The sequence below is a fragment of the Aphelocoma coerulescens genome, chromosome 14 (assembly GCF_041296385.1).
Source record: "Aphelocoma coerulescens isolate FSJ_1873_10779 chromosome 14, UR_Acoe_1.0, whole genome shotgun sequence".
Taxonomy (NCBI): Eukaryota; Metazoa; Chordata; class Aves; order Passeriformes; family Corvidae; genus Aphelocoma; species Aphelocoma coerulescens.
Window position 1 is genome coordinate 16,146,994 of NC_091028.1, and position 13,750 is coordinate 16,160,743.

The following is a 13,750-nucleotide window of genomic DNA, read 5'->3' on the forward strand; positions in this document are numbered from 1 at the left end:
TTTTAACAGTGGAATTTCTAAAGACACGTACATGTAGGCACAGAGTTTTTAATGTTACGTGGTGCCTCACAGGGCCTGGCTGCTCAGCGAGGGAGGGGTGGGCGGGTGGCAGGGCCCTGCCGCGCTGTGCTCCGCAGTGCAATGGTCCCTCGGGCACTGCTGGGTCCCTCTGCCCCTCTGAGTTATGGAGCAGCACCTCACAGGAGGGAAAGGCACCTCTGCGGGAGAAAAGCTGCAAGGGTGCCTGATTTGGGAGCTAGTGTTTGAAAAACCGGCTGGAGGATGGTGAATGGGACAGGCTGGAGTTACTTTTTTCCATTGGTAAGTGCTTGGGGTTTTTGTGGTGAGAATCATGTAAATGGATGAAACCAGGAGCTGGCTGATGGTATCAGATAGACAGAGCAGTGCTGCTGCAGGGCACTGTAAATATCCCTAGGCACTGTAATGCATCAGAGAATCACAGAATGCCGAGGGGTTGGAATGGACCTTAAACACCATCTAGTCCCAACCCTCCTGCTGAGGGCAGGGACATTTCCCAGGGTTGAACCTCCCTGGGCAAACCTGTTCTCACCACCCTCAGTAAAGAATTTCCTCCTAATATTATCCCAAATTTCTCCTCTTTCAGTTTGTACCCATTACTCCTTGTCCTGTCACTACAGTCCCTCTCCTTGTAGGTCCCCTTCAGACACTGGAAGGTGAGGTCATGCTTCTGTATGGCTCCATACTCTTAAAAGACTAATAAAATTACTGCTGGCATCACTTCCTTATGAAATCACCTTTTGTGTGAGCTTTGCTGTGGTAAAATTACAGATATTGAGAGTGAACTCCACAAAATATTACCTGAAAATACTGTTAGCTTTTACCAGCATGTTAATGAACTTGAAAGTTACTCAGTATAGAATCTATTCTTTACATACATTCTAGAGTAGTGAGAAGCACCCTGTGAAAGACAAAACCATTCAGGTTTTGTTTGCTTTTACAGTGTCCTTCTTAGTACTTCTCTCTTTTTTTTGTCTCCATCAAGCTGGTGCCAGAGCAGTTTTGGTGCCTGAGATGTTTTCTTTGCTCTCATTTATAGCCTTGTGTTGCATCCTGGGCACAGTGATTAAGCTCATTAGCACACGTGCCTGAAGCATTTAGAAAGCTGAGTCAGAAACAATATTTATATCCCAGTGCCTTTCACCACCTGTATTTATTCCCATGCTGCCACAAGTTCTGAAGGAAATAAAACACGTTGTTGGGCTTTGATGTTAGCAACAGAATTTGCCCTTTGCTGGGCCCTGACGAGGCCACACCTCGGGTGTTGTGTCCAGTTCGGGGCCCCTCATTCCGAACGGACACTGAGGGGCTGGAGCAAGTGCAGAGCAGGGCAGCGGAGCTGCGCGGGGCTGGAGCCCCGGCGCGGGGAGCAGCGGCTGCGGGGCCGGGGCGTCCGTCGGGAGGAGACGCAGCTCAGGGGGGACCCAGCAGTGACAGCGGGCCGGACCGGGTGCGGACCGGGCTCTGCTCCCGGGAAACAAGGCACAGGACGAGGGGACGTAGTCTCACACTGCGCCAGGGGAGGTTTAGGTTGGACATTAGGAAGAATTTCTGCAGAGAAAGAGTGATGAGACATTGGAATGGGCGGCCCAGGGGGGTGGTACAGTCCCCGTCCCTGGAGGTGTTTTAAGGAAAGATTCGACGTGCGTCCCTCAGTGCTCTGGCGCAGTTGACAAAGTGGTGTTCGGGCACAGGCTGGACTCGGAGACCTTTTCCAACGCAGCTCACGGTGTGACGCTTCCGCCGGGCCGGTGCCCGGTGCCGCCCCTCCCTCACGGCGCGGGCCCGGCCCCGCCTCAGCCGCACTGCGGCGCGCCAGGGGGCGCGCGCACGGCCCGCGCCGTTCGAACCGCAGCAGCCAACCGGCGGCCGGCGCGGCGGCGGGGCTGGCCAATCACAGTGCCCCGGCGGCCCGCGGAGGCTATAAAAGGAGGCGGCGCGGCGTGGCGAGGGAGGGCGTGGCCGGCGGGCGGCGGTGCGGGAGCGGCGCAAGATGGCGGAGGGGGACAACAACAGCGCCTACCAGCTGGTGAGGGCGGGCGGGGGCCGGGGCCGCTCGGGCCTGCCGGGGGCGGCGGGGGAGCCGGGCCTGCCCCGCCCCGCCCTGCCCTGCCCGCAGCGGCGGCCGGCGAGGGCCGCCTCGGCCCCGCGCTGTGTGACGCGGTTTGGCTCCCGCGGGGCTCGCTGTGGGCTCGGCGGGGCCGCGCGTGGGGCGCCGCTGCGGGCCCGGGGCGCGGGGTCGGCGGCTGCGCTGCTGCTCGCGGGCCGGAGCCCCCAGGAGCGCTTGGCGTTACCTGATGTGCGGCGTTACCCCGAATGCGTCTGTCTGTCTGTCTGTGTCAGTCTGTGTCTGTGTGTGTGTGTGAAGCCTCCCGCTGCGGGACCGAGCGCCGCAGCGATACGGGACAGCGGCAGGCGCTGGGCGATCAGCGTAACTAAATGTGCCAAAATAGGCTTGAATAGTTAACTAAACACAAGGATACATATATAGTTATGCCTGAACTGGTAAGCGGCTGCCGTGGGAAATGGGAGAATCGGTTTAAAAGCTTGTGTGGGGGCAGAGGCTGGGAGCGTTTGAGCGCTGCGGTGCTGCACACCCGGGCTGAGCGCAGGGAGCAGCCCCGAGGGCTCAGAGCTTGGAGCGAAGCTCCAGAGTTCACGGAAAGTCCACGGAACGGTATTGTCCTTGTTATTGTGGTGGTGTCGGAGTTCTAATTGGAATTAAGCGTAGCACATAGCTGAGAGTGAAACGTGTTCTGTTACCTGTGCGCAGCAGACGTGCGTGTCTTCATGACTTTTCACCTCTTACTGCTTGCGCAGCAGTCGGTTCTGTTCACGGTTACCTGAGTTTTGTAATCTCTGAGGTGCCATATCCCACTGCGGGGAGACTGTTAAGCTCTGTTAAATGTGGAACACCTCAGGTGAGCTGCTTAACGAGCTGATGGCAGCACAGGTGGGGCCTCCTTACGGGAGACTGTAGGGAGGAATGTAGGAATCACATAGCAAGTGGAGTTTAAAGGCTGTCTTGGGCAGCTTGTGGGAAAACTTGCTTTGCAGGCCAAATGTGATCAGTTGGGTAACTTTACTGTAGATTCTGAGTCTTTATCCACCTTCCTCATAATAAGAAATTGGCATTGGACAGCTTCAATTTAATGTGGTAGAGTTGTCTTGGAAAATACATTTATTTTTAAATAGTTCTCATGTTACAGTTTTCCAGATGTTGACACTGAAAACTTGAGAGGCTTTAGCTAGGCTTTAGAACCTAACTTCCTGCTCATCTAGGGGGATGGGGTATGGTACATGGGAGATTGGGGAAAACACCTTGGCAAAATCTGGGAGGAGGCATTGTTTGGCCTATACATGCTGCTAGGATCTTGACCATTTTAAAGTATCACTGCTACAATGTCACAACTTAGTACAAAACTTACAATATTATTACTAGTTTAATTACTCAGGTTGGTGACTGAGATCTTAATTATTGCACTGGGGTTTTTTTTAGCTACTTCAGTGTGAATTAATTTGATACTCTGGTTATTAAGGAGTTTTCTTCTCTCTTTGTGTAGGCTGCTGAAACTGCAAGCTTGGAAGAGCAGTTGCAAGGATGGGGAGAAGTGATCTTGATGACTGATAAAGTTCTTCGCTGGGAGCGAGCCTGGTTTCCTCTGGCACTGATGAGTGTTGTTTCCTTCTCTTTCCTGTAAGTACCTTCTGGAGGGAGCCTGGAGCATCATTGCATCTTTGTGGCTGGTACCAAACCTATTAAGAAAGTCAGTAGGATATCTAGAGAAGTCTCATAGAAAGGCTTTTACTCCAGGTTCTGTTTCTTAAAGCATGTGAACTTTGTTGGAAATTGAAAACAGAAGTATTGAAAACAGGAAGTAACACGAGTCACATCCTGCTCAGAGTGCTTTCTGCAAAAGCTGTATGCCAGCAGTAGCTGCTGGGATTTTTACTGTGCTCAGCTGAATGTTCTTCCGTGGTGCATTCATGTTCTGCCCTCATTCTTTGTACCCTGCTTCTTAGTCAGGTCTCATGATCTCCCTTGGTTTTCCCCCTCCACACCAGTGGCAGTCATTACGGAAAGCTTGTTTCCATAGGGCAAACCACCCTATTCTGCATCTTTGCTGTGGTGCTTAGGATAGGTTCAGGTCTTTTTGCACAACTCAGGCTTTTTTACATTCTCTATTACGTCTTTTGAGGAAGGGGAAAAGGAAGACTGCAGGTAACTTCCAGTCAGCAGGGTGAGAGGATGTTGTCTGTCTGATTGGAGGTGCTGGAGGCACTTGGATGTGCCTTTATGTAATGTGGTAGTCAAGATGGCCTGACCTGCCTTGCACAGACAGCAGTTCATGCCAGCTCTGCAGTTTTGCAGTTGAATCTGTTCCTGCAGTAAGGAGAAGAGTTACAAAAATAAATGTTGAACCAGGTGAGGCAGGGATGATTGGTCTTTTGGCTAATATAAATGTTATGGTCTTCAGGGGAAGTGATGAGAATGGAAGTCAAATGAGACTGAAAGGTAACTTTTAAAATACGTAATTGTGTGAAGTTGAGGATATTCTGTTGTAAATTCTGTGATTATAGCAGGAAAGATCTTGTGCTGAATAATACTTTGTAAAAATGCAGAACTACTTCAGGTTCTGAATTCATCGGAATGACCTCAAACATCCAGCTCAGTAGCACTGTGCAGATGTACAGAACACCTAGCCCTGCTGTGGACTGGGTCCTTTCTTTGCTTTTACTGTTTCAGTGTTCAGGAAGTTCTGTGAAGTACAGTTGAGTAGCAGAGGGCCCAGCTGGGTGTAATCAGACACTTAGGAGATGAGCTGGTTCTTATCCAGTTGTCCTATGTTTGAGTGGTGGCAAACTGAATATGGAAAATGCAGCACTGTCCTAAGTGGAGATTGAAGGCCTCTTGTCCAGAACAGGTTTGGCTGGCTCTGCCAGGAGAGACACAGCAAATGACAGCCTCTAGTGGGTCTGAGTTCTGTGACTTGAACAACAAAATTAGAGCTTTTTCTCTGCCTGGTTATTTCATGTGTTCCCTCACTCGTCCTCATCCCTCAATCAGTGTTAAGTTCACTGTGTGTCAATTTCTGACAGAATAATAACGATGAATTTTTACTTCTACTGAACTTTGTACCTGATTTACTTGTAGCATATTCTTATCTATTAAGAGAAAAATAGATTTTTTGTAATTTTGTTTGATGTTAGGCAAGAGAGTAGATCTACTATTGGAAGTTCTGAGCCAGTCTGAAGAAGTGACCAAACATGTCTAGTGTTTAGTGGTTTGAGCATTCAGAAATAATTCCTCTTCTTTCTGCAGGATGATCTACTACTTGGACCCATCAGTTCTCTCAGGCGTCTCCTGTTTCGTTATGTTCCTCTGTCTGGCTGATTACCTGGTTCCTGCTCTTGCTCCTCGAATCTTTGGCTCTAATAAGTGGTGAGGAAAGCTTCAATTAAAACAGTTTCTTGAGTGTAAATATGATCTTTATCAAAATAGATATCTGATTTGCAGGTATCAAATGGTTACTTTGTGGAGTTATTGTAGTGGGAAATCAGCAATCTCTTTAATACAGGAAGTGAGGACAGTGGCAAGGTGTTCTTCATTATTTTTCTGGAAGATACTACAACATACCTTTAGTGTTCCTTTTCTTCTGGAAAAGTAAGATTTTTTGAAGAAGTAGGCACATCCTGTACTCTCCATTAAGCATGCCAGTTAGTTCTGCTAAACTAGTTTTTAGTAATTAATGGATAGGAAGTAAAATTATGTAGAAGAGTATTCATTGTATGTTTGGAAAGAGGCAGCAATAAATGTGATGAAGGAAGAGAGTAATGCAAAGAGTATGAATGTGATTGTGATTAAAACAGGTCTGAAAAAGGGCAAGGCTTGTATAAGAGCAGTAACTTGAAGAAGAGCCTAATTTGAACTAAATTTTGAGTTAAAGGTGAATTTTTAAGATGACTAGTGGACAAATGTTCTTATGTAGATATGTATGACTTGTGTGTATCACACTGGTATCAGATTAAGATCAGTAGTCCTTGGTTTGAATGTGGTTGCTCTTTGGGAGTCAGTTTAACAGAGTCAGCATACAGGAAAACTACGTGGGTCCTTCCCTTGCAGTGCTCGATGAGAGGTATCAAACCAAGCAAAGCAAATGCCAGGATAAGCACTGGCTACATTTTTTCTGCTAGAAAAATGCCATGAGAGATTTTTTAAAATTTTAAATTAAACCTTGAATTCTTATTTCTGGATTTTTTTCCTCCCTCTGATAAAAGGACCACGGAACAGCAGCAAAGGTTTCATGAGATCTGCAGCAATCTGGTGAAATCTCGTCGCCGGATTGTGGGCTGGTGGAAGCGTCTCTTCACTCTGAAGGAAGAAAAGCCTAAAATGGTATTGAGTCCTAGGAATTATCTCTTCTGTCTTAAGATTTTGTTTGATTTAGCTTTGTCTGAAGTGTTTTAGCACTGAATGAACTGGTATTCCAAACCAAGAACTGGCAGTTCTGGCTGTGACTTGGTACTGGTCACTTGTTTATTCAGATCTGGAGGGGCAAGGTACAAGACTTTAAAACTTGCAGTTCTACACAGTTTAGGAGCATACCCGTGATAATAAGATAAAGGAAGACTGGATTTCTCTGGATAGGTAAATTTTTGGAAACAGGCTGTTCCCAGTGTGCATAAACTGTCCAAAGCAGTGTATCTCTAGTAGTGTGTCAGCTGGTACTTGAGCTACTGAGCCACTGTCCCCAAGCCAGCTTTGGGTGCAGTGTGTGTGGATGGCATGGTCTGGCACTAAGGGATATCTGGGCAAAAAAGAATGAGCACCCTGTCCATCTGATGGTCTGAAAATAAGTGAGAACATGCAATTACAGGTCCTGTAATCTCAATTTTAACACACGTGTGCATAGGTATCAGGTGTGGAAGAGCCAGAAAGCTTCGAGTTAGTTTTAAATGTTGAAGTAGTGCCAAATAGTGAAGGGAAGGGAGAATCCCCAACAGGTTTGTGGTAACTCTTCCCTTTTCACTTTTTAGTACTTCATGACCATGCTCTTCACTCTTGCTGTGGTTGCCTGGATTGGTCAGCAAGTTCACAATCTCTTTCTGACCTACCTCATTGGTAAGTGTGAGCATGCAAAAGACAAGGAACTCTTTTGCTAGCTGCCTGAAATGGATTGAGACTGGTAGGAGCCATTTCTGATTGTGTGGTGGGGTGTTTTTGTTGCAGGGTTATGTTTTTCTCTTTTCAAGCAGTTGATGGGTTTTAAGAGAAGCAAAGAACTGCAGAGTGATAGAAGCTTGTTAATTGAGTATTAATTCTTTTTTTTCTTTCTCCTCTCTAGTGAGTTTCTTGTTGCTGTTTCCTGGACTAAACCAACATGGGATCATCACAAAGTACATTGGAATGGCGAAAAGGGAGATCAACAAACTTCTCAAGCACAAGGAAAAGAAAAATGAATGAAGACTTAACTGCTGTTCACTCTAGTAAAAGGTTTTCTTGGGAACAGTTTTGAGAATTAATGTATAATTAAGACAATAGAAGTTGTATTGCTCACTGACTTTTTTTTTTATTGGCTCCCTGATGAAGTGAAAAAGTCACTCCAGCAACTGCTGTGGGTTTGTCTCTGCTGTGCTGAGTAGGGTTCTGCAGCCTGGAGCTGGTCTGAAAGATCCTCTCCTTTGTTGTATGGAGCTTGTTAAGTGTCAAACTGAGAGACCCTGTGCATAACTATCCCAACAGCAGAGCTGTAATGCCCGATGGTATTTCTGTTACTGTTAGTTTTGCTGATCACTGATTTGGGCTACAGCAAGTGTGAAAGGCAGTTCTGAAGGCTGATGCTTCTTGGAGGCTTGTTACTACTGATCCTGGTGGCAGGAGGACAATTAGCTGAGTGAGAATGGCCATAGCTGAGGGTCCACATCCAAAGTGGGGGCAGAAGGTGGTTCCATTGTCTCACTGAATCTGTTTGCTTCTGTTGGCTGCATGTACCTGAGAATGTGTTGAGTAGGGGTCCAGAATATATAAATTTGTAGTTCAGTTATTTAGCTGTAGTGTAAACTCATTGCACTGAGACTGTAGAAAATGAGTGGAGGTGTGTGTAACCTTAACAGCTGATTGTTCTGGAAACTGCTGTTGTGGTGGAGCCCTGTAGCACGTCTGGTTTTATGAATGTTTGTCTGCCTGTATACAAAATCACTCTGAATATGCTGAGTTTGACTCTGTAAATATGCCTGAATTGTTTGTGCTTTTCTATGACCTCTCCCTCCTTTTTTAAAACTGAACTTTTTTCTTTAAGAAGCTAAAACCTGTGTTAATGTTTTAAAAGATTACTGTTTTAAAGTGAACTCTCTTCAGTGTCTATTGTAACAGTTGAATAGGTAAATACAGACTAAAGAGAAACTACTTGAAGCCTTGCTCTTTGTGAATGTACAGAAAAAGGTGTCAATGCATTTTTCAGTCAAGACGGAGATCTGGGAAGGGTTGGGCAGGTGCTGAGCTGAGCTGGCACTGCCGGGCGGTGGGAGAGAGCCTGGATGTGTGAACCAAGCGGTGCCAGGCTCGGTGTCCCAGGGCTGTATTGCACAGGGTTGGGTGCCGCACACCGGCCGCGTTCCGCCGTGGGGCTGGCTCTGGGGCCGGACAGTGTCCCAGGGCTGTATTACACAGGGTTGGGTGCCGCACACCGGCCGCGTTCCGCCGTGGGGCTGGCTCTGGGGCCGGACACGGCCCGTCCGTCAGCCGGCCTTTGCTCACCGCAGCCCCGCGCCCGGCCCAGTGCCGCTTTTTGACCCTCGCGCGCCACCGTACCCGCCCGTGCGGAGCGTCCCCGTTGCTATGGAAACCAGGAGGCGCTGTCGCTCCGGAAGTGCGGCGCGCGGCTTCGGCCAATGGGGAGAGCCAGGCTTGGGGCGCGCGGTCTCGCGATATCTCTCGCCGGCCGCCGGCCCTCCCATCGCCCCGCGCGGCCCGGGCTCTTCCTTTTCCGCCATCGCGCTCTCGGTGAGTGGCGCTGGGGCCGCGGCCGCGCCGCATCCGCCCCGTCCCGGCGCCATCCGCCCTCCGCGCCCGTCCCGCCCGCGCCGCCGGGGGCGGCGGGCACCGCCCCACCCGCCTGGCCCGGTTTGAGCCGCCGGCAGCGGCCCTGGCGCCGTCCGGAGCCCCCGGAATGCGGGGTGGGGGGCGGCACCTCCCGCCCGTGGCCCCGCGCTCCGCAGCGATGCGCGGCGGGAAGCCGGGGCGGCGGCCGGGCCCGGCCCGGAGCTCTGGGCAGCTGGGCTGAGCAGGGCGCGGGGGAACGGCCGAGCTTGGCGACTGTAGGGCGTGCGGATCGTGCGGCGGGGCCGCGGAGGAGGGAGCGGAGCGCGGGGCAGCGGGCGCGGTCAGGGCCCGGAGAGGGGCCGGCCCCGGCACGGGGCGCTGGCGGCTCTTCCCGGGGGCGGGAATTGGCTCGCGGGGGGTGGTATCGCAGTGGGGAAAGTCCGCGTGGGCCGCAGGACCTGCCTCAGTGGCCGGGGCAGGGACACCTTTGTGGACGGTTCTGGCAGCGGCCGGGCTCTGTCAGAGAGGGGTGGCAGTGCCAGGGCATCCCTGCCGTGCCGGGGTGCTCCGAGGCTCCTTTCCGCGAGCATGTGAGAGCTGCTGCCGGCTTTCCTTTCCGAAGTGCTGTGTTTGTGCATCCTGCAGGTTTTTTTGCAGATCGGTGAGCCGAGCAGCATCTGTTGATTTAATATCACATAGGATCTAGTTATTGGACAGGGTTGACACTATGGAGTTGTGTTTTAGTTGGGTTATAAGGCCAAACTGATTTACCTGGAGAGGTGTCATGCTGCTGACATGGTGTCTGGACGGTGGTTTTGAAATTGTGTGTGTGCTTTGATAAAGCAAAGTTTACCTGTGACAGATTTCCTGACGTGTTGTGCTAGTGGTGATGCTTGATCACAGCTGAGCATGTGGCTTGGCTCACTTATTTAGCTTGAGAGTGCTTTTTAAGGTTTAATGCAGCTTTCTGTCAGCCTTGGATCTTTTAGATCTAAAATTAGCGTTAAAAGCAGCGCTGCTCGGTATTTGCGTGCCCAAGAGCCGGCGCACTCACTGCTGCCCTTGCTGCAGGCACCATGGTGCGGATGAACGTTCTGGCCGATGCTCTCAAAAGCATCAACAATGCAGAGAAACGTGGGAAGCGCCAGGTGCTCATCCGGCCGTGCTCCAAAGTGATCGTCCGCTTCCTGACCGTGATGATGAAGCACGGTAAGTGCTGGCCGTGCTCCCCCCGTGGCCGGGGGTGCTGCTGTGGTAACAGAAGTAAATCGAGGGGTTTGAAGGAGTTTGGTGCTACATAGTTAATTAGTTGTGTTATTGTAGCTGAGTGTCAGCTCTTTCTCTGTGTGCTGGTCTCCTGCAGGTTACATCGGTGAATTCGAGATAATTGATGATCACAGAGCTGGGAAGATTGTTGTCAACCTCACAGGCAGACTCAACAAGGTAGGATTTGTCTTCCTGAATTCAGTTCTCTAAGGAGGTGTTTAAATGAGAACTGTTTTTTTATTCTGTGTTTGTCTGCTCCATTTCTGAAAGAACTGCTTGTGAAGAAGGCAGTATTTGTTGAATCTGTGTCAATAAGAGTAGCATGAATGTTGTCAGTTAAAAGGCTGGTTAATTTGTCTAGGTTCATAACGATCTGGGTCAATTACATTTCTTTTAAACTCTGAATATGTAAGATAGATTTCAGGGAAGTCTGCTTGAAAGTGCTGTGTGTTTCTCTCTCTTCAAAGGCTTTCTGGCTACCTAGTGCTTTCTCAGTTTCTTTGATGTTTAAGCTATCTGGAAGACTTGTCTTAAGAGATAGGAGCTGAGTTGGTTTCCAGTTGATGTTTGATACCTGCAGATGTGGAGAAGACAAACCTTTCTCCTGCTGCCAGGTGGGCTTTGCTTGCAGTGAGGGAAAGTTGAATGTTACATTAATGGTGCTTGTTAAGTTCCTGGGGCATATGAGGCATTTCATGTGTGTTTTGGAAATGTTTAAATGTTTATGTCTCAAACTACTGAGCTGTGTAGTTCTGTGGTGGCTTGCTGTGCATCATTGTTTACAGTTAAGCTCTTCAAGTGAGAGTTGGCTCTTCAGTAAAGAAATAAAAAAATTACTTGGTCAGAATATGTAGGGGGCTGTCTCCATGATGAATAAATAATTGCATCTGAAAATTGTGTGAGTGTATAAGGCAGATAATCCTGACACTCCCAAATTCCTATAGCAATTACAGTGTTATGTGTCTGTGATAAGAGTAATGCAGGTCAGATTTGAGGGTAGTGTTCCTTGAACTATTCCAGGATGATTTTGTAATGGATCTTCCAGGCTGCAGCTGGGTATAATGTTGCTCTCAGTCATTGCAATAAGGGAACAGTAGTTTAGTTCACAGAAGTGTGCATAGTGCAGGAAGGTGTGCTGCTGGTTTGGTGTTGGATAGTTGTTAAGATAATTGGAGCCAGTGAGGTAATGAGGTGGTGGTCTCAGTCAGTAACTGATTACCTTGAAAATCCCAATAACTTCCATGCATGTTAATTTCTTCCTGGTTAAAATCCACATGATTTTTTGTTTTCTAACTGTGTATGATGGTTAGAGGCCGAATATCCCTGAGCAGTCCCAGGAATTCTGCTGATGTTACAGCGTGCTTTTGTGCTCCCCCAGGTGTGGGCATTACTTGGGTGGTGTAGCTTCAGCAGCAGCTCAAGGCTGTTGAGGTGAGGAGGAGGGGGCGAGGCTGAGGAAGTAACAGATGAGGAGCTGCTTGGGGTGGGGGCCGCGGGTGGGAGTGCAGAGAGTGTGCAACAGCATTGGTAAAGTCCTTCAGGCAGGGAGCTGGGATCACAAATGTGCTACTCCATAAAGTTGTTCAGTTTGTAATGGAATCCTCTTTTACAGTGTGGTGTAATCAGTCCCAGATTTGATGTGCAGCTGAAGGATTTGGAAAAGTGGCAGAACAACCTGCTGCCTTCCCGTCAGTTTGGGTGAGTACGGGGAAGGGTCAAGTGTGTGTTGTGTGTAAAAATGTTACACTCACAGACTGCCTGAGTTAGACTCACCTTGCACCTTTCCTCTGATCAGCCTGGAGTTAAATTCCAGTCTTAAAATTCCATCTCCATATAATGTCCCTTTTGACCAGTTTTAGAGGGGCACTCCTAAGCAAGGATCTGTTTCTGCTTGGCTTTGGTAAAATCCTTGTTTCACCATTTCACAGTTTAATGGAAAATTGGACTTTTCTCATACTTGTTTTGATTTTATGAATGGCCATTTTTAAATGGAGGAGGAGTTATGTAAGTTACCCAGTCAGTGGAAGCAGATTGTACAACTTGAATTCAAATGTTGTGATTGTGTGCAGATTAATCAGATGTGAAGTGATGAGGGACTTGGAGCCTTTGCTGAGCAAACCTCCACAACACAGGAAATTATGCAGTGTATCCTCACAAAGTGTATGGAATCAAGCACAGTAAATTCCAGTGCAGCAGGATGGCAGAGCTAGAAGAGTCTCCAGAGCCTCAGCCAGTCTGTCCCATCAAAGGAAGGATTAACAGTTCTGTGCTGTTTCTGTTCTTAAAGCTCCAGCAGTAACCCCTGCTTCAGCTGTCCCTGTGTGTTGTCAGAGGGAGTTTTAGAGTATTTATGGAGTGGTGGGACAGGAGGTTCTCAGACACGAGGCTGTGTGGGTGAGGTGTGTTGGTAATGCAGATGTTGGCATTAGCAGTGGCAGCTGCTGCCGATGCAGCTCCTCCCCTGCACCAGGCAGTGTCCAGCACTGAGGAGCTGTCTGGCACCGTGGCACCTCTGCCTGCTCTGGGGAGCAGCGTCTGTGGAGCGTGGAAGTGGACTTGGTGTAGAAAGCTTAGAGTTCCTGCTGCTGCAGCAGCTGGACAGGGACTGCCCAGCAGGAATATGTGAGGAAAGAGGCAAATAGTTGGGAGAGCAGAAGGCTGTCACTGCTCTGTGTGTGCTGCAGAGCTGTGCTCGTGAGAGGAGCTGCTTTTGCACTGTTGATAATCCAATCTCTTACAGGAACAGGCCTCGCTGTTGTAACACAGATGAAGCTGGTGCTGTCAGCTCTGCGCTGGCCTGGAACAGAGATGAACTGAACATTTGCTCTCTCTTGGCAGGTACATTGTACTGACAACCTCAGCTGGCATCATGGACCATGAGGAGGCGAGACGAAAACACACAGGAGGCAAAATCCTGGGATTCTTTTTCTAAAACTTGTAAAAAAAGAGGATACTAATAAATTGTTCAAATGGACTCTGGTGTTTCCAGTCGGTATTTTAATGACTTCGAGCACTGCCTGTGATAGTGCTTGTAACAGCTCTTCAGTAGTGCTCAAGTTCCAGCTTCTCTTCAGATGATGTTTGGGTTCCACACCATCCCTGGTCACAGTTCTGTTTCTGTTAATGATACGAGGTACTTCTGATAGTTACCCCTGGAGTGGCAGTTTGGGGTCACTGTACAAGAGAGCCTCAGCAGGGGAGCTCTAATGCTTTATAAACTAATGCTAATCCCAGCTGTCCTGCATGGGGTCACCTCGCAGGTGTTCTGCACATGCGTCTCCACAGTTACCTGTGTGTGATTCTAGAGTTTCACCTTTTAGCTCAATAACAGAAGATGCCTTGCCAGAAGGTATTTCCTTCTTATGGTTAAAAAAGTTGTGGGATGTGGGATTCTGGAATAAT

The 13,750-nt window shown here is 48.9% G+C and overlaps 2 protein-coding genes across 3 annotated transcripts; both read left to right on the forward strand.

The window, feature by feature from the left end:
• Nucleotides 1-2,000: 2,000 nt before the first annotated feature.
• ARL6IP1 (ARL6 interacting reticulophagy regulator 1) lies at nt 2,001-8,446 on the forward strand. 2 transcript variants are annotated; one of them, XM_069029609.1, is made up of 6 exons: nt 2,001-2,068; nt 3,603-3,736; nt 5,363-5,482; nt 6,319-6,436; nt 7,078-7,162; nt 7,386-8,446. In XM_069029609.1, the coding sequence occupies exons 1-6, from the start codon at nt 2,033-2,035 to the stop codon at nt 7,502-7,504; spliced, it is 612 nt and encodes a 203-aa protein (XP_068885710.1). In that variant the 5' UTR covers nt 2,001-2,032; the 3' UTR covers nt 7,505-8,446. The 2 variants fall into 2 exon arrangements, with proteins under 2 accessions (XP_068885710.1, XP_068885711.1); XM_069029610.1 differs by lacking the exon at nt 2,001-2,068 and adding an exon at nt 2,323-2,544.
• A 517-nt stretch (nt 8,447-8,963) lies between these two features.
• Nucleotides 8,964-13,322, forward strand: RPS15A (ribosomal protein S15a). The gene is made up of 5 exons (XM_069029611.1): nt 8,964-9,043; nt 10,154-10,291; nt 10,446-10,525; nt 11,961-12,046; nt 13,187-13,322. The coding sequence occupies exons 2-5, from the start codon at nt 10,159-10,161 to the stop codon at nt 13,278-13,280; spliced, it is 393 nt and encodes a 130-aa protein (XP_068885712.1). The 5' UTR covers nt 8,964-9,043; nt 10,154-10,158; the 3' UTR covers nt 13,281-13,322.
• Nucleotides 13,323-13,750: the final 428 nt, after the last annotated feature.

Coding starts and splice junctions, on each gene's coding strand:
- ARL6IP1 (XM_069029609.1), top strand. CDS start 2,033: ATGGCGGAGGGGGACAACAACAGCGCCTACCAGCTG. Junction 3,737..5,362: donor GTTGTTTCCTTCTCTTTCCT/GTAAGTACCTTC, acceptor TTCTTTCTGCAG/GATGATCTACTACTTGGACC. Junction 7,163..7,385: donor CTTTCTGACCTACCTCATTG/GTAAGTGTGAGC, acceptor TCTCCTCTCTAG/TGAGTTTCTTGTTGCTGTTT.
- RPS15A (XM_069029611.1), top strand. CDS start 10,159: ATGGTGCGGATGAACGTTCTGGCCGATGCTCTCAAAAGCATCAACAAT. Junction 10,292..10,445: donor GACCGTGATGATGAAGCACG/GTAAGTGCTGGC, acceptor GGTCTCCTGCAG/GTTACATCGGTGAATTCGAG. Junction 10,526..11,960: donor TCACAGGCAGACTCAACAAG/GTAGGATTTGTC, acceptor CCTCTTTTACAG/TGTGGTGTAATCAGTCCCAG.